Raw genomic sequence first — 25,282 nt, forward strand, 5'->3', positions numbered from 1 at the left:
AAAGACTTATATATGAAGCCATCATAGTTGATGTGGTAAGTCAAGTTCAAACAAATTACCAACTTTACCTTAGTGCTTCTTGCAACAAAACTACCCATATCAGGTTGAAAGAAACACTGTTATCTTTTGCATAAATGCTAATAAAGACCGACACGAACATAATAAAGCTGTTACGAGTAGTATGTTAGATAAGCAAATATGAGTATTTATACGAAGCTTAGCATGTTTCAAATTCTTGAGAGATTTCATTTAAAGATCTGTAGCTTTCTAGCGCGATTTCTTCAATACAAACAAAAACACAAACACCTACAATAGTACGAAGAGGCGCCATGTGTGCAGCAATTGTGAAATGCAAATGTGCTTGTTGGCTGATCGTAGACTTCGTTGGATCGTCGTTTCGTATACAATTTAGTCGTTATTTTAAACTGATTACGCGCGGTTGTAAAGCTAAAGTTGGCTAAACACGAGCCGCTTGATTATTGTGTACGAGGATTAAAGCTGTACAGCGTGTTGGCAGGACACTTAACGGGGTCCTTTAAATTATTCGGTAGGCGTTATTAAGAAGAGTTGTTGTAATAACATGGACTGTAAACTCATTGTGAAGTGAACGAAAGTTAGTTTATTTTAAACTATTTTTGAAATAAAATTTTAAAGTGAAATTGGTGCTTTAAAAATAAAATTAAAAAATATATAAAATATTTAAAAATAATAAAAAATATATTTTTTGAATAAAAAGTAAAAAAAATGGTGTTTAAAAACAAAAGGATAATGATAAAAATAATTAAAAAAATATATAAAAGTATTAAAAAAACTAATTTTATTTATTTAATGTGTTTTTCATTAATTTTATTTATTTTCAATTTTTAAAAGAAAATTGAGTGCTTAACCACAAAAAAAATAAAATTAAAATTTAATTAAAACTAATCCAAAAAATATATCAAATATTTAAAACTATTAAAAAAAGAAATATTTTTTCGAATAAAAAGTTAAAAAATATGTGCGTAAAAACAAAAAATAATAAAAAGAATTCAAAATATATATATAATATATTAAAAAACAAATAATTTTATTTATTTAATGTATTTTTAACTTAATTTGATTTATTTTCAATTTAAAAAATAAATAAAATGTTTAAAAATAATGAAAAAATATTTTTTTCGAATAAAAAGTTAAAAAAATGGTGTTTAAAAAGAAAAAAAAAATAAAATAAAATAATAATAAAAAAATATATAAAAGTATTAATATAACAATTTTATTTAATTAATGCATTTTTTAATTAATTTTATTTATATTTATATTTTAAAGAAAATTGTGTCTTTGAACAAACCAAAAATATATTATTAAAATACAGTAATAAATAATCCTAAAAATATTAAAATATTTAAAAATATAAAAAAAAATTATTTTGTTTATTTAATTTTTTTTAAATTAATTTAATTTAATTTTAATTTTTTTGTTTTTGTTTTTAATTTAAATTTTTTTCTTTAATAAAAAATATAAAGAAAATTTAGTGTTTGAAAACAATAAAATATTAATAAAATGTAAAAAACAATATTACAGAAATATATAAAATATTTGAAAAATAATAATAAAAGTAATCCAAAAAATATGTAAAACATATAAAAGTATTAAAAAAATATATTTAATATATATTTTAATTAATTTCGTTAATTTTTATTTTTTTTTGTACTTATTAATTTAAAATTTTTTTTTTAATAAAAAGTTTAAAGAGAATTTTGTGTTTGAAAACAATAAAATAATAATAAAAAAAATATTACACAGTTAGATAAAATATTAAAAGTGAAAAAATATATAAAACCTTTTAAATAAAAGTGCGTGTTAATTTTTCTGTTTCGAAAGCTATTGGAGTATCTAAAAGTGCTAAAATATAGGATATAGATTAGGTTTGATGATTGATCCAGAGATCACAATTGGACATCAACATTCTTAGATATAGATTAGAACTCCTGTAATTCGAACTTATGGGTTAGCAAGGCGCCTTGTGGCCGTCACCTAAAAATTTTAGGCATACTATATTTCCTAAGTAGTCTCTCGACGTTTGCCTTGTACATGATTTGATTTACGATCAACTACCATACAATGGATTGTAGTTGTGTATTTGAAAGATTATAAGGCAATCCATTAGAAGACGACCGATTTTTATGACTTGACATTTTCAGGATAAAAGCGGGATTTGAATGTTGGCCGTTCTGCAAATATTCTAAACGACATGCGTGAAATTGATTTAGTAAAATTGAAAAAATGGATTTATATCCACTTGAATAAGCATTTTTTATAAAAAAAAATAAATAATTAAAAGTGTGAATTTATAGAATTTTATGTTCAGTAATAATCTTTGATTTATTTTTAAAAATTTGGACTCCTTTGACCACTTCATCGATATCCAGGAAGACCTTCGAATAAAGTTGTCTTGCGGTGAGAAAGATTTTTCTGCTTAAACTATCTCAAATCCAAAAATAAAAAAAAAACTGTTATTGCAACGGAAGAATGGAAGTACAGATCGAAGGATCAGTCAAAATTTGTATTTTTACGGCTCGCCAAAAAGTCGGTTTTTGTGAGGAAATTAACTCTTCAAAGTGACTTAAAAAATTATCAAAAATTATTATCAAAGATCATATTTTTTTGATCATCATATGGTGAATATATCAAAGAAAATTCTGTGATTATTTCAAGGGATTCGGTGAAGCCGTTTCGGAGAAATTAAATTGTTTTGTTTTAATATAACGATCAAATTCAAAATTGTTCTCTCAGCAATAAGGCACAAAGTGCAATTAAAGTGAGGTTTGTAATTTCCTGGATAAAGAAGAAAATGAATTTGTGGATCAGGAATGACTTGACGATTGTACCTTACTTAATGGGGAAAAATTTAATTGGAAAATAATAATAGTTGAGGTTAGGTTACACTGATTGGCTGTAAAGCCATAATAGTACTTTGTAAAGCCAGATGGAGGTATATTAACACGAGCTAAAGTTTGCTGTTAAGCCGTACATAGTCCTTTGTAATGCCAGATGAAGGTATATTATTACGAGCTGAATTTACGTCTTGCTGGAAGTCAACGCTACTTCCGAAGTTTATTAGAGACTTGCTATCTAATTCTAATACGTCATCTAATCTCTTGAACCTAGATAGCTAAGCCTAGCTCTAGATAAGACCAGACATAAGCAGATTAGGTATTCCAGCATCTTCGTCATCGTTATTCCTGCCCATACGGCTAGCATGTGCTGCCAGTAAGTTGTGACCTGTGACTGTGGCTAACAACCCGCCTGCAGTCTCTTCGAGACTGTGTGAGTAGAAAGTTTGCAAGTTTTCCTACCGCTCCTTTGCACATGATCTTGGCGATTCTGCATGCCTCTAAGGCATTTAATCTCACCTTGATTCGTCTGTCAGCCTTTTCGGATATTTTATTTTCAAGGATTTGCGTAGCTCCTAAACTGGTTCGGTAGTCAATCGGACGACACTCATTAGCTATTTCGTTTTCGAAAATGTTCTTGTGGTCAATATATAGTATATACAAGTATACCGCTTTCCAAAAGCCACTATATCGACTTTTAAGAACATTCTCTGACGCAAGACGATGTACTTTAATTGCCGCTTTTCTACCGACGTATCTGTTGATATTCTTTATGTCATTTCCTGATTTGTTAGCCAACTCAACAGCTTTCCTGGTCGTAAAGGCCGTGAAGATGCTCTTCTTTCTCATATTATACCTGAATGCTGCATTATTCCGGAAGCGTCCCCTGAACCATCCATCCTTTTTAAGCGCGACTTGAAATCTTCTTTCTCATATTATACCTGAAGATATGTGTTCTATTTCATTCACCGACCACTTGCCCATTCAGCATAGGCCAAAGAATCTTGTAGAAAATTCACCTAGCGCCGTCGATCTCGCAGCTGATGTCGCTAACGAGCTTTCCACTGCAATGTCAATTGTTGGCAGGTTGAGTAACATTTCAAGTGCAGCCGTTTGAGTGGTTCTTAGTGAGCAAATAAACAATAGAAAACTATAGTTTCATTTATATAGAGAATTGGGAATCTATGTTTATCACAGCTGTCTGTATATAGCTTGTACTGAGATTCTCCACCAATTACTGGCGCACGTTAAATGACAAATGGCATTAACTTCAGGCCAGCGACCGATTATTTATGACTCTGATTCTATATTTGCCTTTAATTGCTTAATAGGTGTCAATTAAGTGCGTTTATTAACAATTCTTTTGAATATTTATAATATTACAACATTACATTTTATAGTGCTTGTAGGCATATTGTGACAATTTAAATAATAATTTGTTTACTTTGCTAAAATGTTCTTTGTCATCATGGAATTATTCGCACACTTCAATTTATATGCAAATATTTAATTAAGAATAAACGCAGTAGATTTCGCCAATTATAATATTTTTTATAACTGAAATATTATTTAATAAACAAAGTCGATTGTATTACACTGCGCGACATAAAAATAGTCAACGAGCAATTATACTACTGTGGGCAAAAAATAGTAAGACTTTTTAATTTGAATTTTTTCCTGTGAAGTTCAATATTCCTTTTCATCGAAATATTTTTTTCTAGGTTGGTATGACTGTCAATAATATCTGTGTCAAATGTCACATCAAAATAGTCATTAGTGTTAAGTATACACTTTTCTTTCTGAAGTACATAAAGTGCATTAGGCGATTTTAACGATAAGTTAAAATATTCAACAATGAAGTTCCATTAAATTTTGTGGGCGGAAAGTAATTGCTGTTGCCGAAACGTTCAGAATGTTGGAAAAGGTGATACCATAATTATTTGTCGCGAACAAGTATTTTTGATTGGTACAAATTATTCAAAGAGGGTCGAGAACTCATTGAAGACGAACTATGTACATATGTCCAGGACGGCCTTCAACATCAACTGATAATCAAGACGTCAATAAAATAAAGTAATTGGTACTTGAGAATCGACAGTCAAAGATCTTACTGGTATCGTTGGAATATCGAAAGGATCGGTGAAAACTATTTTAATCATTTCGGCATAAGATAAGTGAAAAAACATTTGGTTCCAAAATCGCTCAATTTGGGGATATAGCATAGCGTAAAGTCTATAAAACAATGCTTTCAGATGACCAGGATGTCATTAAATGTATAATTTCTGGCGATGAGTCTTGGATTTAAGCTTACGACCCGGAAACGTACGATCAACCTGCCGGATATCGTGCCAAAGATGGGCCAAATCCGAAAAACACGTTAAAGCAGGTCAAAAATCAAAGTTATGTTGACATTTTTCTTTGATTATCAATGTGTTGCTCTACAAATTCCATCCGAACAGCCAAACTGTCAACAAGGAATATTACTCGAGTGTTTTTTCGCTTGCGCGAAGCTATTCGTCGCATACTGCATTGACTTTTCGTGAGTTTTTCGCCAAATTTTCAACTAATATCGTACCCCAGCCATCGATTGCTCCGCATGACTTCTGGCTATTCAGCAATCCCAAACGACCGCTCCGAGGAAACCATTTTGAGTCAATTGAAGACATTAAACGTGAATCGACACGCGCATTGTACATAGGTCATTCCGGAAATTTGATTTAAGAACTGTTTCAAGGATTGGAACAACCATTGGCATAAGTGTATTGGGGCCAAGGGGGATTACTTTGAGGGGGATTTAGAAGAATAAATTAAGAATTTTAAAATTATGAACAAAGTCTTACTATTTTTTGTTCCTAGAGGTATAGCTAAAAAGGCGGTGCGGACATATAAAGGCGTTCCGAGCATTTCGGTGAAAATTTTGCTGACCAGCTCTGAAAACATTGTTTCGATATAACCGCCTTTTAAGTTTTTACAGCAATGCTCAAAAAAAGTGAAGTTAAGTAATAGATTTCTTATTAAAATCTTACATTATTTTATTTAAAAATCAAAATCGAAAAAGTGAGATTAAGTAATGAAGTTTTTATTCTGAAATTTTACCTTAATTTTTTCTTTGGCAGAATTTTTTTTAATTACTTAATTTTTGTATGATTTGTTCATGAACAATTATTATTTATGTTATCAATAATTGCGACAGTCTATTCGGCCTTAAACTCTGGAACACTTTGTGAAATATATATACAAATTGCTTTTTATTGATAAAATTTCAAGTTAAAGGCGGTTGTCAGCTGCGAATGCCAGTTCTGCGACCGATCAGAGTGCGTTTATTCACCTTTCATAATTTTTTTTTATAATTTGATTAAGGTACCGTTGTACGCATGCATGCAAATTCACGGCTCATGACTAGATTAAATTATTTAATGCTAGAGTACGACTTTGGCGTACAATTTTATTCAGCGAAATTTTGGAATCACTGCGCAGAGTTCTAATAATGGATGTGGTGCTTTTATTGTCATAAAAGGAAAATTCGAAATTTACGTTAATTTTCTTATCAACCTTAGGAAAAAGAGAAAGAAGCGGCCTTGAGGCCAACATTTACATCCCCTGGTCAGGACCTAATCGGACCTAACAGTGTAAGCGAGTTGCGGCTCAAGTTGATGATCAGTGTTAATACCCCTCAGATTTATTTCTGCTTAACTTAATTAGTCGTTTCCGTTATCTTTATTTGCTTGAACAAGAATCTCTCTTATGTCTGGTCTAGTTCCGAATTGTTGATATCAATATTTTATTTTCCTTACCAAGTTCAATTCAAAGTGAAATGCACGCCTTACTCAAGCCAAGCGGTATTTATTTGGTTCTTCCAGAGACTTTTCCGCGATCTGTAAGCCTAATGAGCGATTATGTTAGTGGTTCGCAGAATTTCTTGTTATAAATACTAGTTATATCATAATATTTTTCGTATTTATACCTTCTCTGTTATCTAGTCCTGTATGGACGGGGTCAGAAAGAGAAAGGTTCGCTAGATGAGAGGGGTTAGTTGGACAAGCAAAAACGTGGTTGGAGTCCTGTGGAGACTCTTTGTACGCTGCTTGTATGTCGGGTTTGATTCTGAATAAGTACGAGTTTAAACTGCTACAGGGTCCAGAACGAAGTTGTGCAAGGGTCACTCTGGATTCTCGGGTCAACTTGAGCGCTTCGTCTGCAATATTAGGTGGTTTGAGTCTAAGTACGCCATTCACTGAAAGGGAGTTGAGAAAGGTGTTGATGGGTCCACTGTGAATATTGATATCGCGGCGCTGCGAATGGCGGTCAGTGCTTGTCTTATGTTTGTTGCGTCCGAAGTTTGGTCGGCGTACTAATCGATGTCGTCATAAACAAGGAAAGAGCTGTTGATGTTCATAGGAAGCGGCTCCGCTTCAAGTAGACAACTTAAGGCAGGGTTTCTGCGAAAAACGCAGTCGTATAAGTAGTTATGGGACACAGGCTGTCGAATGTAACACCTAAAATCTTAGGGTTGCTGATAGTCCAAATTTTTAACGCCATTGACTATGATATTAAGATCCAGTTTGTATGCCTTTGTCCGGTTAGCGAATATGGACGCTGTGCTTTTAGTAGTGTCAGGCTCCTTGCAGAACCTCTGGGGGTTCCAAAAGAGTATGCTCCGGTCTTAAATCCTTCTGTTAGTCGCCGCATCTTTTTGTAGAATTTTTGTCCAGTTAGTGAATATAGTCGCTGTTCTTTTAGTGGAAGAGAGTGTCAGGCTCCTTGCAGACTCTTTTGAGGTTCTACAAGTGTATGCTCCGGTCTTGAAACCTTCTGTTAGTCGCCGCATCTTTTTGTAGAATTTTTGTCCAGTTAGTGAATATAGTCGCTGTACTTTTAGTGGAAGAGAGTGTCAGGCTTCTTACAGGGAAGAAACCACAGAGATTGAAGAGATAGCTGTTTACTAGCGTGATATCATCTGACACCAGAGCGCACTAACTTATCGATATTTTCATTAGCCTCGATGGATAATCTCACTGGGTTGTTCTTGATACTTTCCAACATAGAACCAACAGCTCTGTATTATGCTAATTTTATAGGTTCTGCCTAGCCATTGATATTGATGGATCAGCTTAGTTCGCTTTTATTTAGTGTTGTTAATTTGTAGTTGTCTATCTCCATTTGTAGACCAAGATCTTAAGTATTCTGCTCTGATCTAATGTTTCAAAATTTTCGAAAGGCCTTATGAATTAAGTAGTTCATGTTAACTTGCCAGCCTTTCCATATGTCTCGATGAATGTTGCAAGTGACCATAAGAGCTCTTAATTTATACCCGGAACCCTATGATTTTCGGTCGCTTGATTATTACAGTTTCTTGACGATGTTTCGGAGTTTGCACAGACAAAACAAGCTCCTTAATTCATAACCGAAACCTTACGTTTTCCAGTAGACTTGTTATTACGGTTTCTTGACGATGTTTCGGAGATTGCACAGTTAAAATATTTAGTATTGATGAACTTCATCATATGCACGGATTGGTTCAGAGAGGACATAATAGAGTATGGGGATTTTAATGACGATGGTTTCACAATGGACCTTCTAAAGATCTAAGCTCGTCATCAGACATCCACTCTACCTACCAACTTACCTAAGGTGATATACAATTTGCTATTTGACCGAATTTTTGAGAGACTTCTGGCAGCATAGTAAGCCTCTTTCCGATTACATACCAGCAGAGCGCAGCGTTAATATATATTTTAAGTAGTTCAAACGAACCTCTGTCAGTCAAGCAAGCGTTAAATACATATGGTTATTTTGTTTATATACATTGTACTAATATTTTTCACATGTTTGATTGATGCCGATGTTTGATTGGCAACATACTATTCCATTAATAGATGCGAACATACGCGCGCAAACATACTTACATACTAAAATTTATACTTAAAAGCTTGCATTGTAACTATGCAAATGCTTCAGCTTTTTTTTTTGTCTTTAGCCTCATGCATATTTAATAATTTTTTTCTGTGCCTAATCAGTGCCTTGCAATAAGTTTCTTTGCAGCGGTTCAATGACAAAGCTTGACCTTGCCGTTTTTACTACAAACAGCATCTTTAATCAGCAATAATTTTCCTTTTCTTAATCTATTTTACATTAGCAGCACGTGTTGAATGCTTTTAATCAGCTACTTGCAAGGTTGCATCACTGCATAGACTAACACGCCCACACTTGTTTAAATGCCAACATGCCCAGGTCCAAAATACATACGCGCCGTTGCGATGTGGACGAAAAGGACTCGCTTTCCATAATGGACAGCTTGTGCGCGCCGAATGTGTGCTACGGACTTGATGAAGCGGTAAGTAATTAGTAAAGCTGCTGTTACTAAAAACAAGTTCCACATAATACAACTTTGAAATACCTCTTCACAGATCGATCGCGGCAGCGAATTGGAAACGCCAGCTGGTGACGGTGCTGGTGGCGGTGAACGCGAGAAATGGAGTCGCGAAATAGAGTTTCTCTTCTCGTGCATTGCTCTGTCTGTCGGGCTGGGTAATGTGTGGCGATTTCCATTCATAGCATTGGAGAATGGTGGTGGTGCCTTCGTGATACCTTACGTTATTGTATTGCTACTTATCGGTCGACCCGTCTATTATATGGAGGTACTGATCGGACAATTCGCTAGTCGTGGCGCAGTGGGCGTGTTCGATATGGCGCCAATTATGAAAGGTGAGTGGCAGCTTGAAGAAAGTGAGAGGTTGGTTTAATGCAGTGGACGGCCTACCACAGTAAAACACTTTTTCTGGCAAAATTCGTTTTTTTATTCAGCATAGTTGCCTTCTAGGACAATACACTGATTATAGAGAGCTTTGCTTCAAAATAGGCCCCAGTTTCGGCGGTCGTCTCTTCATTCGACGGAAATTTATTCGCAGTGAACATTATTTTGGAATCTGAGAACAGGAAATAGTCGCTGGAGGCCAGATCTAGAGAATTCGGTGGAAGCGAAAATATTTCGAAGCCCATTTAATGGATTTTCGCCATCGTTTTCAATGATTTGTAACAAGGTGTTTTGTTTTGTCGAAAAAACACTGTTTTTCTGTTCAAATGTTGCCGTTTTTCGGCGATTTCGTCCTTCAAACGGTTCAATAACGCTATATAATATTCGCTGTTGATGGTCTCTCCTTTTTCATGGTCGAAAATAAAAACTATTTCAAGCACATCTCAAAGTACAGACACCATAAACTTGCCAGCCGACTGTTGCGTTTTTCCATGCTTTGGAGCGGGTTCAACGTGTCCAGTCCACTCGAATGACTGGCGTTTGGACTTCGGAGTGAAATGATGGAGCCATGTTTCATCTATTGAAACATATCGATGCCAAAACTCGGGTTTATTTCGCTTGTACATCTCCAAACACTGTTCCGAATCTTCAGCTCGTCTTTGTTTTTAGACAAAAGTGAGTTCGTGCGGCTCCGTCTTTGCACAGAGCTTTCTCATACCCAAATATTCGTGAATGATATAATGTATACGTTTCTGCTATGTCGAACAACTTTACTTTACGGTCATCCAAAATTATTTTGTGTACTGTTTAGATGTTTTGATCGGTAACAAACTATTTTGGGCCTCCATTGCGTTCACCGTCTTCGGTACTCATTTCACCACGTCTAAACTTAGACTTTTTCTTTTCAATTGATCTGTTGCAATTCAGTAAACAAAAAAATACTTCAAATTATGGATCTCTGGGATCTAGGATATAGAACAATTATATTTCCTTTAAGTAGACTATTAATGCTTTCAACCCCTTAGGCATCGCGTATGGTCAAGTTTATGCAACCGCGTTGGCGACCACTTACTACGCCGCCATTATGGCACTAACTATCAAATACTTAATTGCTTCATTCGCCGAAATACTACCCTGGGCCACATGTCTACCGGATTGGGGTGACAATTGTGTATCAATAACAAACTTTAATTCCAGTACCATTGGCAATACTACAGAGGGCAAACTCATCTCTTCAGCCGAATTGTATTTCACGTGAGTAGCAATGAAAGTAGCAACAAAACTCTTCACAGTAAAAATTTCACACAAATCTTTCCGACAGCAAGGTGGTGCTGCGCGAGAAGGACAATATCGAAGACGGCATTGGCGCGCCAAATACGGATTTGGTGATCTACTTATTCCTTGTCTGGGTGATGATTGCGACAACGCTCATTAAAGGTAATATCCAGCAACATTTGATTATTAAGCATGCATTAGGTCGACCTTTTCACTTTTCTTCAAGGCATTCACAGCTCCGGCAAAGCCTCGTATTTTCTGGCTTTATTTCCTTATGTCATACTATTTATTTTACTTGGACGTGCTTTAACCTTGCCCGGCGCCTGGGATGGTATAGTTTATTTCTTAAAACCGCAATGGGATCAGCTGCTGAATGCAGATGTAGGTATCTGGAATGGAATTCTATTCACTCAAAATTTTGTTTTATTTATCCAATTTGTATTACCTCCAACAGGTTTGGTATGCCGCGATCACACAAATGTTCTTCTCGCTGGCGATCTGTTTTGGCACACTGATCATGTATGCCTCGTTCAATAACTTTCACAAGCGAGTGCACAAGTGAGTAGCTTTCGTTTTATAGAGTGATCTTCCTGTGAAAAATCTTTGAATGTAAGCTCGGTTTTACCGGCAATATAAAGATCTTTTATCAGTGTTGCCATCTTGAGTCTGGGACATTGGCTTGACCTAATTTCATGTGGCCAAATTCTTCGCTGCCTCGTTGACTATAGTACATCAATCCGTGTACTTCATTGATTTCTTCCGTTTTTTCGTAACCCTATCCCCGCTTGGGTGGTAAGGTTCAGGTACCTTGTCATCGAAGTCTTCTATGGGTAGACGCAAGAAACATGATGTTTCGACGGGGTCGGACCAGAGGAAACATAATTGCTTGGTTGTGTAAGAGTTCGACTAGGGACATCAAGAGGCATCCGGTTGTAGTCCGGAGTGTAGGGTTCTGATAGTCTGAAGCTTCTTCGTCCGCCTTTCACTGCATTTAGGAGACTATATCGGCGCGGCATAGTTTACGATCGGTACGGAGTGCAATGTTATGATAGGCTGAAACTTCTTCGTCTGCGTTTCACTCAACCAGGCGGTCATATCGACGCGGCCTAGTTTAAGATTGGCCAGGGCCCTTGCCATGTATGTTGCCTTTGTTTCTTTGTCTTGTCTCCATGAGCTGCCGACTAGCAAATAGAGAATTTTGTTGCGGCTCTGTGTTTTGGCTACTATCGCGATCGTATGAGGAATATAGACACAAACTGTCGAGTGTGACATCTAAATTATTAACACTCGGAATTCGAACGTCCTCGACAGTAGTGACTGAACTCCTTCGTACAGTTCGTGAATATGGTCGCTGTGGATTTAGTGGGGGAAAGTGTTGAGCTCCTTGCAGAGAAGAAGTAAGAAAGTTCGGAGCGTTAAATTTTCATCTCTCTAATCGGTGCTCAATGGCTCTTTTCGTATTCCTTGGGACTCTCTCTAACTCTCACCGGTAGTACTAGGTTGGAAGGTGTACCAGAGAATCCAGCTAGAAAAGGAACGAACTTTACTAGGAGGAAACTGTGGAGCTCTCTAGTTCTAGTGCTCTTTTTTAGTCACAATAGGGAGCTCGTTTCTAGAATTGAGAACGAAATATTTCGAAACGAGTTTACAGTTTTCTCGAATAGTATCCGATGTTGACAGAACTTAATTCAGAGATCTTACTAAAGCTTGTATCCAATATATTATTAGGAAATTCTTCAAACTAACTAACTTTCTCCCGTCAAGCGGGACCGAGAAATTCGGGATCTCGGATAGTTTCCCACAAAAATTCATAAATATGATAACCCTTGACTCTTAAAACTTCAAAAAACAAAAAATGTAAAAAATCACTTCAACTCTTTTCCATCACAGAGACGTCATAATCGTGACCACAATAGATTCCTGCACCTCAATACTCGCTGGCTGTGTCATCTTCGGTATACTTGGTAATCTTGCGCTGGAAACGAACACCACAGACATATCGAAAGTGGTGAAAGGAGGCGCTGGATTGGCCTTCATCTCATATCCCGAAGCAATAGCGAAGTTTAAATTGTTACCACAATTATTTGCGGTGCTCTTCTTCTTCATGCTGTTCGTGTTAGGTAAGTGAGAGCAAAGTAAGAGCGAGATAAGTAGATATAAAGACAGAGAGATAGACGTAGAAGAGACCTAGTGTATGATTCAGCCTTTCTCTCTGCTCCCACCAGGCATAGGCAGCAATATTGGAATGTCTTCCTGCGTAATAACAGTTTTCAAAGATCGTTTCAATCACCTGCCACAATGGGTGATAACAATCGGCTTTTCAATATGCAGTTTTCTCTGCGGACTCATCTATACGACACCTGGTGGACAGTTTCTGCTCAACTTAGTCGACTTCTTTGGTTGCTCTTTTATAGCCTTATTTTTGGCTATTGGTGAGATTGTGACCATATCATGGATTTATGGTGAGTAGTTAATCTAATTATTAATATTTTTTGTTTGGATAAGTGAGAGACTTATTCCATGCTCTCTGTTTTCCCGATATTTAGGCGTCAAACGCTTCTGCAAGGACATTGAATTCATGTGTGATCTCAAGACTGGTATATACTGGCGCCTCTGCTGGGCTATTTTCACGCCTGGTCTTATGTTTCTTGTGCTCGTCTACACATTGGTTACGTACAAACCGCTCGAATATAAGGATATCGCATATCCAGATTATATTATGAATATGGCTTGGCTCTTGTGGTTCATTGGTGTCGGTCAATTGCCTTTTTGGGCTTTGTACGCGGTCTTCAAGCAGCCGGGTGGTACGCTTAAAGAGGTGGGTACTCGAAGTGAGATGTATATAAGGAATATAGGCTTCACATTAATTATTATTTTTTTCTTTTTTTTCAAACAGAAATTCCGCCAAGCCATACAACCCGAGTCCAGTTGGGGTCCAGCGTCACCAGACAAATACGAAAAGTATCTATTATTTATGAAAAATTCACAAGCGATACCGGATGATAGTTGGACGTCGCGCATTTATGACAATATTTTCGGTTAATTTTAAGTGAAATCCAGCATTAAGTACTTAAAGCGTCTATTTAATCACCCACTTTTATACTTACACTGCTTTTTGTGAGCAAAAAAATTACAAAATATTTTTTAGCTTTAAATTTATTTTCCTAGTTGGTTTTAGCTTAGTTTTATTGTTAATTTCGCTGCTTTAAGGTTTTTGTATTTATAATAAAGAAAGTACTTAGTTGCTCTAAAGTTTTGTAAATATTGTGTATTTGATATATATTTTTGTTATAATTCATATTACCGTTAATCGCTTAGTTTGTTAGCTACTGTATAAAGTCGCATGAGAGAGAGAATTGGAAGAAGAGAGAGTGCTTTCACTACAGTTTTTTTTCAGAAATTCCACGTGACTGACTTACATAGCTAGTTTAGGCAGGCGGTGCAGTAGTGGCAAGTGGTAAATTTATTTTTATGGTGTTTATTTTTAAATATTTAGTTTTTTTATAAACTAACGCTTTGATATGGTTTTGTTTTTTACTTCTAGCGAAAGGAGCGAGGCACGAATTTTCGAAAATTTATTTTTTAAATACCATAATTTATAAATATTCTGCTGAAAACAAATCTTAAAAATATGTACGTATTTTCATCTATAAATTTAATATGATTTTTTTTTTTTATTTTTATGAAAATCCATGCAAAATTTTTCATAATTATTTTAATTCAGATAACCTCAAAAATAATAGCAAAAATAAAAAAAACAATAAAAAAGTTAATTTTGAAGATCTTTATACTGATTTAGATCGTTCAGTTTGTGTTATAGTCCGATCTAAACAATTTAATAGGAGATTATGCTCGCTGCGCTGCCAAAAACGGGAGCTTTAACCCATTTAGACCTACCGTCTCATATACGATACACCAGAAGTAATAAATTATTTTGAAGTACCCTTGATAAGAAATTGTTTTTTGTTGTATTATTGCATATACATATATGTATATGAGCCTACTGTATCACATACATTACGGCCTTTTCTACCTAACCTGTAGAAATGTCATTTATTTTTTAATTTTTTTTATGTTCTGCGATACCCTAGGTCTAATAAAAATAGACAAAAAACACTTCAATTAAAAAAAAATAGTTTCAGGTCTAAATGGGTTAAGAACAACTATAGCGGCGGAACTAAACCTCCCACCCATAGACCTCTTCGCTGAAAACTGCGCAGCAAAATCGGCGGGACGACTACCGGCTCCAGGAGAATTTACATATAGAACCTTCGGGCATAGCTCGGTCGGTGGGTTATAACGGTTGGACAAACACCGACTACATGATCCCACTTTTTAACTGGGAAAGAAGGTTCGAAGTAAACATAGGAAAATATTCCTAAGCGTAAAGGTATGTCAGCTATGCGCAACACTCTAAACAACTACCACTACTGATGGCTCGAAGATGGACAATGGAGTCGATGCGGGAATATACTGTCCAGAGTTAGACATAAGGCAACCGTTAAAATTGCCAGACCACTGCAGTATATTTCAAGCCGAGGTCTTTGTTATTGCTTCTAATGCATCTGCAGGCAATTCCAGAGTCAACATCTACGAAGACAGTCAAGCAGCTATGATGACACTAACCTCGTGTAGCATATTGGCTAGAAGTGTCTTGGGAAGCAGGGTAGCAGTGAAAAGTGTTGCCAGAAGAAAGTAACTTCACTTCTACAGAGTGACAGGCCACAAAGGCATCGAGGGCAATGAGATAGTGGACGAGATTGCCAAGAATGGTTTACGATTAATATCCGAAAACGTAATCAACACCGGGAAGCCCATACATTGTCTGTACGACGATCTCGACAGAAGCATGGTAAAGAAAATCAAAACCCGATGGAACGAGCACCTAGGTAGCAAAACTGCAAAAATCATGTGCAAGACGTTAGATCGGAAGTACACAAAATTCTTATTGGCACTCGATAGAAGAGAATGTAGGAACATGATGGGAATACTAACTGGTCACTGTCTGCTGGCGACACACGCCCATATGATGGAGCTGACAGATCGAGAAGACTGCAGGAAATGTCCAAAGCAGCGAACCAGAGAAAGAACGGAGCATCTCTTGTGCACTTGTCCCCATTGGCAAGACTATGCTGTAAGCATCTGTGGTCCCCACGGTAGGAGGTATCTATAGTGAAACCGCAGAGTCTGTTAAAATTCGCGTCAAGCGCAGGCATCCCAAAGGATGGCTACTCTTTTTGCACTAGTTTTTTTGGGCCTAATAACTGAACTCCATCTGGTATCGCAAAGGACCAAAACTGGTCTAACAGATTAACCTAACTTATCCTTTCAGTTTAAATTTCGCAGGAAAACCCATTCGCTGAAATATTTTTTTCTAGGTTGGAATTGTCAATGATATCTGTGCTTATTATCACATGAAAATAATTATTAGTGTTTAGTATATGCTTGTCTCTCTGAAGTACATAAAGTGCATTCGGCGATTTTGCCGATGAGTGAAATTATTCAACAGAGAAGTTCCACTAAATTTTTTTTGCGGAATCAAAGTTCTGGTGCCGAAACGTTCACAGTGTTGGAAAAGGTCTTCGGTGATAATTGTTTGTCATGAGTAAGTGCTTTTGATGGGCACAATTATTCAAAGAGGGTCAAGAAGGCGTTGACGTTAAAGCACGTCCAGGAGGGCCAACCTCATCAACTGATGATCAATACGTCAATAAAATAAAGGAACTGGTGCTTAAGAATCAAAGTTTAACAGACAGCGATCTTCTTGGAATATCGGAAGGATCAGTGGAAACCATTTTGAAAGCTCATTTGGGCCTAAGCAAAGTAAAAGCACGATTGGTTCCAAAATCACTCAATTTTTTGGAAAAACAGTGTCGCGTTAATGTCTGTGAAACAATGCTTTCCGAGTACCGCGGTGTCAGAAAATGTATTATTACCAGCGATGAGTCTTGAATCGATGCTTACGACCTGGAAACAGACGATCATCTGCGGAAAATCGTGGCAAAGGTGAGACGAAGCCGTAAAAACCACGTCAAATCTGTTCAATAATCAAAGTTGTGTTGACAGTTTTCTTCGATTATTGAAGTGTGATGCACACCGAATTACTTCCGACCGGCCAAACAGTCTACAAAGAATACTATTTGAGGCTTATGCATCTTTTGCGCGAAGCTATTCGTAAATAGAGGCCGGGTTATGGGCTGACAATACTAGGTTTTTGGCACCACGATTATACGCCGTCGCATACTGCATTGATTCGCCGTGAGTTTTTCGCCAAATTTTCAACAAATATAGTGCCGCAACCACTGTTTTCGACTGATTTAACTCCGTGTGACTGGCTAATCAGGAAACTCAAACGACCGCTCCAGGGAAACTGTTTTGAGTCAATTGAAAACATATAACGTGAATCGCTACGCGCATTGAAGGCTACTCCGGAAATTGACTTTCACAACTGTTTCGAGAATCGGAAAAATAAATCAAAATCTATGTCATCCCCCTCAAAGTAATCCCTCTTGGCCAAAATACACGGATGCCAACGTTTCAAATTTTAAAATTATGAGCAAAGTCTTACTCCTAATTGCTCATAGCAGTATTAAGAGCAAGCGGATAGTTTTTACCGGCCACACCGTTGCTCTTATTTCCCTACTGAGATATTTCTCGCAAGCGGATAGGAATTTACATTTAAAACGTAAAGAAAAAGCTGAAAGGCATACATTAAGGTGGGGCAAACAATTCTTTTAGACCCAACAATTTTTTTATTTTTTCCCTCGGTTCTCTGAAAAATGCGTTCTAGTCACCATTTGAGCTTTTAAAGGCAACGGGAAGGCCTCCACTTTACAGTTTTCTATTTTTTTCTTATTATCATGTAGAAGATATCAAATCTCGCTTTCAGCTACTTGAAAAAATAGCTCATCGATTTTTTACGAAAGAAAGGAAATTGAATTCTCCATAAAAAATGTTTCTAATAATTTTTCGATTAAGTTAAGCGTTTACGAGTTATCGTCAAACATCGTTACAATACTTGAAGAGTGTTTCTTAGAGATGTCTAAGAACCTATTTTTCAGAGTACCCACCCTAATATACATAAATACAATAGATACAAAAATTTATGATGATATTAAAATAAAAACAATGCCAATTTAAATTACGAATAATAAATTAATGGTTCCCAAAACACAAACAAAAACAAAAATACTTCGTTTCAGCTGGATTTTGCATTGCTCGTATTAATTCTTCTAGTAATTTAATAATGTTGTTTAAATAACTTATTTATTTACTATTTTTCTTTACTTCTTGACCTTTGTTTTTTTTTGGAATTTTAATTTTTTAATTTTTTTGAAATTTTAATTTTTAAATTTTTTGTATTTTTTATTTTTTTTTATTTCTGCCTTTTTGTTCTTCTCAATTTTTGAATGCTTACCACTAACTTTGAACTACTACATTTGTAACTTTTAGTTATAAAATTTAAAGCGTTATTTGACTTGTTAGTATTACTAATTACTTTCGTATTTAAAATTGCTTAAATTTTTAGTTTTATTTTCTAGTTTAATTGCAGCTTAATGGTTTTTCACTGAGTGTAGCACTTTTGCTCGCATTTGTTGCGTAATTGATTTTTGTTTTATTTATCACAGCATTTTTGATTTAGCAAGTATTTATTGATTTAATGCTATTTATCGCTACTATTGTTTGTTTATTTATTTATTTTTAGTTTGATTCAAATAAACTTATAGCATAATGATTTGCTTAATTTTCTAACTTATTATGTAATAATCGGTTTTGGTTTCAAAATTTACTAAACAAGCTAATCAAAATTTTTGAAGTTATGTTTCAAACAAGCGTTTACGGTTATTTTTCGAAAATTCAATTTTTGAAACTTTTTTATAATTTTTAATTTGTTGTTTTTTTAATTATTCTATTTTCTTGATTTACTTCTCCATCATAATTAAAGAAAAAATATTTTTATTTTAACTATTTTTGTGGTTTAATCTATGCCCTCTTTCCTATTTTCTTGATACTATGTATATACGTAAAAATTAAATTTTGCTTTCACGTCAAGATCGTCCTTACTCTTCTTTATTCAAAATCGGATTTGCCAACTTGATTGAAATTCATTAAATTTTCATTTCCTATATAGACCGGCCTTATTCTTTCTCTGTAAAAACCAAAAAACGTATTTCTCAACTGAATTCTAATCCATGCTGAATTCAAAATCGTATGATTTAATACTTGTTTATCTCTCCTCTTCTTTTGAAATATTCCATATTTACTGCTAAAGTTGCTAAGAGCGCACCAAACACTGATATCTACGATACCATTATGATTTTCGATTTTTCTTCAAAACGAAAAAACTAACAACCGAAAAATAGTTTAAAATACATACTTGCATGTCAAATTCAGTATTAGTTTAAAGCACCATTATCTTCCTCCATGACAGATTACTGAAATTTTTTCGCAAACCAAACCACTGTGCCAGCAAACGCACTAAGCTGAATTCAATAATTCAAGAAAAAAAGTTGTATATTGCATTTAAATATGCACAATCATGCATATATACTATATACAATGCAGATATATGCATATGCATGTTATACATATGTACATTAGGGTGTTTTTTTAACTATTTTAACCTTACTTAAAAAGCTGAATGTCTCGAGAAGTATTAATGATAGCGATTTTGCCCTCTAACCTTTTTTATAGCAAATAAAATTTCCTACAAATTTGTCATGTAAATTTTTTCCATAGCTCTTGTCATTTACAAGATATATACAAAAAAATGCGAAATTCTTGGTAAACTCGGGTTTAGAGCACCGTACTACCTCGCCGGTGTGAGTTCCGACTTTGTTGCACTGGGCACTTTTGTAGAGTGAACAATTCTGAGAAATATGCGTCTAAAGTCAAAACGATGCCATAAAATACCTCTGATCTGTAGGAATTTAAAGATAAAAACTCACGATTGTAGTGTATTTTCTATGGAAAATTTTTACAGGCCTTGGTCCAGTTCTTAATGTTAATATTAAGGCCTAAAATTTTCAGGAAATTTTTTTAGGGTATTTCCAAGGAAATTTCGTGACGGGACTGAAAAAAATTAATAGTTCAAACAAAAAAAAAAAACACCCTAATGTACATATGTATGTCATATTTATAATAATCCACTAAGGTGCCCAAGTTATCACAAGAGTTAATTATAATTATGACTTGAGCTTTTATCAGTAAATTATTATTGAATTTATGTTGATTTAATGGCTTAAGGTTAGTAAATTGATTTTAAATCAAATCATAAATTAAAAATAATTACAGATAAATAAATAACGTGAAAAACAGTAATTATTAAATTAATTATGTTTAATTTTTAGAATAGAAAAATTTACAATTGAAAATTAAATAAAATTAAATAAAAAGTTGGAATTGAAATTTGATTAAATTAATTAAATTAGTATTATTAAATCATATCATAAAATTAAACAAAATGAATTTAATACGACATAAAATGAACTTTTAATTATTTATAACAATTTTGCTAAATTAAAGTAATTACTTAAAATTTTAATTAATTATTTCATTTTATTACATTTGCAGTTAAAGTAGTTAATTACTTATTAATTTATTACAATTGAAAATTATATAAAAAATTTGAATTAAAATTTAATTAAAGAAATTATTAAGAAATAATTAGTAATTAACTCATTAACATCATGGTCATTTGCATAAATATAATTAATTAAAATTCGTTAAAATTCGTTTAATTTCGCTCAAACTCTCAAAAATAATTAAACGAGTTTGCTATGATATGTCTCTCTTCTACATAATTATATTAACGTTAATTAAATTTAGTTAAAAATAAAGAAATTTAATTAAAAAAGGATTATTTTAAATTAGCATTTAATTAATTAGTTGCAATTTAAAAAAAATTAATTAAAGCATTGAAATTATGTGTAAAAATTAAAAAAAATCTATTTTTTGTAATTATTTTAGAATTGTAGAATTTAATTAATTTAATTTAAAACAATTAATATTAAAAATAAAAAAATTAATTCAAAAAGAGAATTATAATTAATTGGCGTTTATTTATTATTTAAAATTAAAAAAGAATTAAAGTATTGGAACAATGTGTCAAAATTTTTAAATAATTTAAATTTCTATATATATGTATATTTGAATTGTTTTATTTAACTAATTGATTTTAATTAATTGACCTATTGCAATTTCACTGTAAATTTATTAAATTTTTAATTAATTTCTATTTTTATTTAATTAAAATATTATTTTAAATTCAAATAATTATTTAACTTGAATTAATTCCAAGTAAGTCAAATAATTCAATATAATTAGTAAAGTTTAATTATTTAATATTTTAAAATTGTTGTTTTGTTTATTTATATAGTAATTAACCTTAGTAAATTATTTTGAACTTTTTTTAAATTTAATTAAGTTTTTTCAAATTTTTTATACTTTTAATTAATTAGTTAATTTAATAAAATTTAAATTTATTTATTTATTGAATTATTTTTTTTAACTTTTTTATACTGTTAATTAATTTTTTAATTTAATTAAAGTAATTAATAATTCATTTTATAAAATTCCAAATTAATTAGATAATTGAAAAATTCATATGATTTAATAATTCAAGAATTTAAAATTGTTAATAATAATACAAATAAATCTTTTATAATTGTTGAAAATTAAGTTTTTTATTTAATTTTTATAAAAGAAATTAAATTAATAAAATTCCTTTTAATTAAAATATATAAAAAATATCATATATTAACTGATAATTAATTATTTATATAATAATGTTAGTCAAATCTAAAACAAGATTTTTTTAATTTTAGCGTTCATTAATTTTTTAAATTAAATTATTGTAATTAATTATTTTTTAAAGAGAGGATAAAAAATAAATTGTTTAAGAAGAATTTAAAAATTTACATAATTTTGATAATCAATTAAAATATTTTTAATACTTAATTAATTATAATCTGAATTAAAATTGTAATTGTTAATTTGAATTTGTACCAAAAATTTTGTTAACAAGTGTCATTGTTGTTAATTTTGATTAAATTATTTAATTCCGTAGTAAAAATTTAATAAAAAAAATTATAATTAATAAGAAAAAAGAAAAAAAAAATAATATAGTTACGGTTGGTAATTTTTACTTAATTATAATATATAGAATATTATAAAAATTTAATTGAATCTGAATTAAATTTGTAATTGTTTTTGATTAAATAAATTAATATAATTTTAATTAAATAATTTACATCTAAATTCTTAGTAATAATTTGATAAAGACAATTATAATTAATAAAAAAATATAAATTAACATTGTTATTGTTTGTAGTTTTTAGGAATTACTTAGTAATAATATACATGCCTTATAAAAAAATCAGAAGTAAATTTTAATTTTTATCAAAAAAATTGTTGAAAAATTAATTCAGATTCACTAACATTTTTTAAAACACATCTGTATTTTTCTGAAAAATTTGAATTTCTCGCTCAACACTTTCATTGTTATATATCCTTTCCAAAACTACAAAATTGTATTTAATTATTTAATGTGGCCACACCGCAAGTTACCAATCGGTTAAGTCACTGGTTAGTTACCCAACAACACTACAATAGTTTATATAAGCTACTTAAGGCGCCCAATTGTCAAATTTCACGGAAACTCTGGTGTATGTGTGATGGTTCATTCCTTTCTTACGCCTAGACTCAATGAGTACACGGAGTGTATGCGTTAGTTTCCACGGTCATTCTTTTAACGGATTGGAATTCCGGTAGCCGTGAGTTGCTGGGCATGTAATAGTGTGGTGAAAAAGTATTTTAAAGTTTTTGTTGTAACTTTGCTAATAGCATGTACGTTGCCAGATTGTATTTCTAAAGGCATTCGTATTCACACGCATACATATGCTGTTCGGTGTGTTGAAGCAGTTATAAAAGATCATACATACATATGTATGCAAGAATTCATTCATATTGAATATTTATTTTAATTTTAATTTATTTTATTGCTTAATTTGGCTAATAAATAAGCATTTATTATTACTTTTATTTATTATTATTTACTTTTCTATTTCTTTAGAATTACGCAGTTACGTAGTTTCAAAAATAGTTAGATGCATATGCCTCATAATCATAATCATATATACATATAAGTATGTATGTGTATATGCATGTGTTCGTCTGCTGTTTTTTATTTGCTAAATATTCATTCGCATGCGAAAATTGTACCAACTTTATTGCCATATCTTTTCATTCTAAAAGCTGATTGTTCAAAAACGTTATTTCTTTTCCGATTATTGGACTAAGTTTTTAATTATTTTAATTTTTAATTTTATTCATATTAAAAGTTTTATTTTTTCATTGCACTTTTCAACAATTTTACAAACTACTAAAATTTTGAGCTTGCCACATGTTCATATTTCTAGCACTTTTTGCTTTATTAAATCTGTGGTCTATAAATAAATAATAATTTTCAATTTAAAGCAACAGTTTTTTTGATTTTTTTTTCTTTCATTTTTATTTTCTTCGAATTTTCAATTTGTATTCTTTTGTCTTAATTTAAAGTTATCACACGTGTGTATGTATGTATGTCGATATACATTTCTTGTTTTCCTACTCAGATTTTGCTTTTTTATTGACAATTGTTGTTGTTGATTTTTTATGTTTTCTCATAACCTTAGAACACTTGTATTGGCTTGTAAAGTCCCGTGTAGCCGCAGAGGCGCGCTCGCAGTGCGGGTATCAAGAAGGCAGCAGAAGATATATCCTTGAGCAAGTCAGCACACTCGCAAACCAACAAATACATTTTATCGCCACGCTGCGAGGTGCTCTTATGTAGAGCAATACGACGTAGACCAGCGGCGCGTGGCAAATAACTGTTGTGCAGTGGGAGAGAAAGAGAAGAGTGGAGGAAAACATATTATTTACTGCTGTAATAAGGAGTATTTTATAGGAGTTTATTAAAAAAGTATCACTAGTTGCGATTTGCCCGCTATAAGTAACGGGTGATCCAAGTAGAGGTGCCTTTTTCAATAGCTATTTTTTGACAGATCAGGCGTGAGTCGTATCATGCTGTCATCTTAGTTTTGTTCAGTATTGTTTGGCATTTCATCATGGAAAGACTTATTCATGAACAACGTTTACAAAACGCCAGACTTTGTTACGAAAGTTCATGTTCTGTAAACAATGTGTTTTGCTCAACTTATGGTCAACATAAATCGGCTTACTGAGCGTACTATTCACAACACTATCACCCATCTTAACACAGTATCCATTATCGGATACTATTCGACCGAATAGACCACGGCCAGCTCGCAGTGAAGAAAACATAGCAGCTGTAACTAGGAGTATACACGAAGACCGTGGAGAGTCGATTCGGCGCCGTTCGCAGCAACTCGAACTGATGTATGGATCGATTTGACGCATTTTACGTCGAGATCTTACATTGAAAGTATGTATACAAAATACAGCTTGTGATAGAACTGAAGCCGCTCGACCTACCAAGCAACATCAGTTCGCTCTGTGTGGTCTTGAAAAGTTCCAAGAAGATCCGACGTTTTCGAGCCAAATTTTGTTCAGCGATGAGGCCCATTTCTGACTTAATGGGTATGTAAACACGCGAAATTGCCACATTTGGTACGAAGAGCAACCTGAAGAGATTCAAAAGCTGCCATTTCATCCAGAAAAAACAACGGTTTGGTGTGGTTTGTGGGCTGGTGGAATCATTGGCCCATATTTCTTCAAAAATGATGATGAGAACGGAATCGTCATTGGCGACCGTTATCGAATCATGATAATTAACTATTTGATGCCTGAAATTGAAGCTCGTGATCTCGGCGACATTTGTTTTCAACAAAACGGCGCCACTTCCCACACATCGCATCAATCAATGGATTTATTGAGAGAATACTTGAGCGTGAGCAGATTATTTCACGTTTTGGGCTGGTCGATTGGCCACCATGATCGTGTGATATCACACCTTTAGACTTTTTCCTGTGGGGATTTTTGAAGTCTAAGGTCTATGCGGACAATCTCGCTTCGATTCAGCAGCAGCTTGCAGAAAATCATCACGCGTATCATTCGCCAGTTACCAGTCGAAATGCTCGAACAAGTCATCGAAAATTGGACTTAACAGATGGACTATCTGAGACGTAGCCGCGCCCAATATTTGAAAGCGACAATCTTCAAAAAATTAATACCAAAGAATGTTCTTTTGAATGATAATAAGCACTCTCCTTTAAATTTGAAGTTTCTATGTTTTTTATTTAAAAAAGTAGGGAATCTCGAAACGGTTTACCCTATACAATATTGACCCAATGTAATGAAGCCGCCGCATAAACTTCTTCAATATTCAAGGTTTTATTGACTTATTCAATGTATTTTTGTA

At 33.3% G+C, this 25,282-nt stretch overlaps 2 protein-coding genes across 6 annotated transcripts in view; one reads left to right on the plus strand and one right to left on the minus strand.

The window, feature by feature from the left end:
• The window catches only part of LOC126756776 (spondin-1-like), an 80,975-nt gene that overhangs the window by 20,068 nt on the left and 35,625 nt on the right, over positions 1 to 25,282 (minus strand). For 3 of the 4 annotated variants that reach the window (XM_050470148.1, XM_050470147.1, XM_050470150.1), the window contains one exon: positions 23,497 to 23,771. The exons of the other annotated variant lie outside the window; for it this stretch is intronic. In XM_050470148.1, coding sequence (XP_050326105.1) covers positions 23,573 to 23,771 — 199 coding nt within the window. In that variant the 3' untranslated portion in view covers positions 23,497 to 23,572. Of the gene's footprint in view, positions 1 to 23,496; positions 23,772 to 25,282 lie in introns of those variants that run through there. 4 annotated transcript variants of the gene reach the window in all.
• LOC126756779 (sodium-dependent nutrient amino acid transporter 1) lies at positions 423 to 14,384 on the plus strand. Of its 2 annotated transcripts, none has more exons than XM_050470155.1 (11): positions 423 to 547; positions 9,010 to 9,207; positions 9,281 to 9,578; positions 10,653 to 10,881; positions 10,949 to 11,064; positions 11,129 to 11,283; positions 11,357 to 11,460; positions 12,793 to 13,022; positions 13,128 to 13,364; positions 13,449 to 13,720; positions 13,799 to 14,384. In XM_050470155.1, exons 2-11 carry the CDS (start codon positions 9,097 to 9,099, stop codon positions 13,943 to 13,945), a joined length of 1,899 nt encoding a protein of 632 aa, XP_050326112.1. In that variant the 5' UTR covers positions 423 to 547; positions 9,010 to 9,096; the 3' UTR covers positions 13,946 to 14,384. The 2 variants fall into 2 exon arrangements, with proteins under 2 accessions (XP_050326112.1, XP_050326113.1); XM_050470156.1 differs by having other exon boundaries at positions 9,013 to 9,207.

Source organism: Bactrocera neohumeralis, chromosome 4, assembly GCF_024586455.1.
Source record: "Bactrocera neohumeralis isolate Rockhampton chromosome 4, APGP_CSIRO_Bneo_wtdbg2-racon-allhic-juicebox.fasta_v2, whole genome shotgun sequence".
NCBI classification, from domain to species: domain Eukaryota; kingdom Metazoa; phylum Arthropoda; class Insecta; order Diptera; family Tephritidae; genus Bactrocera; species Bactrocera neohumeralis.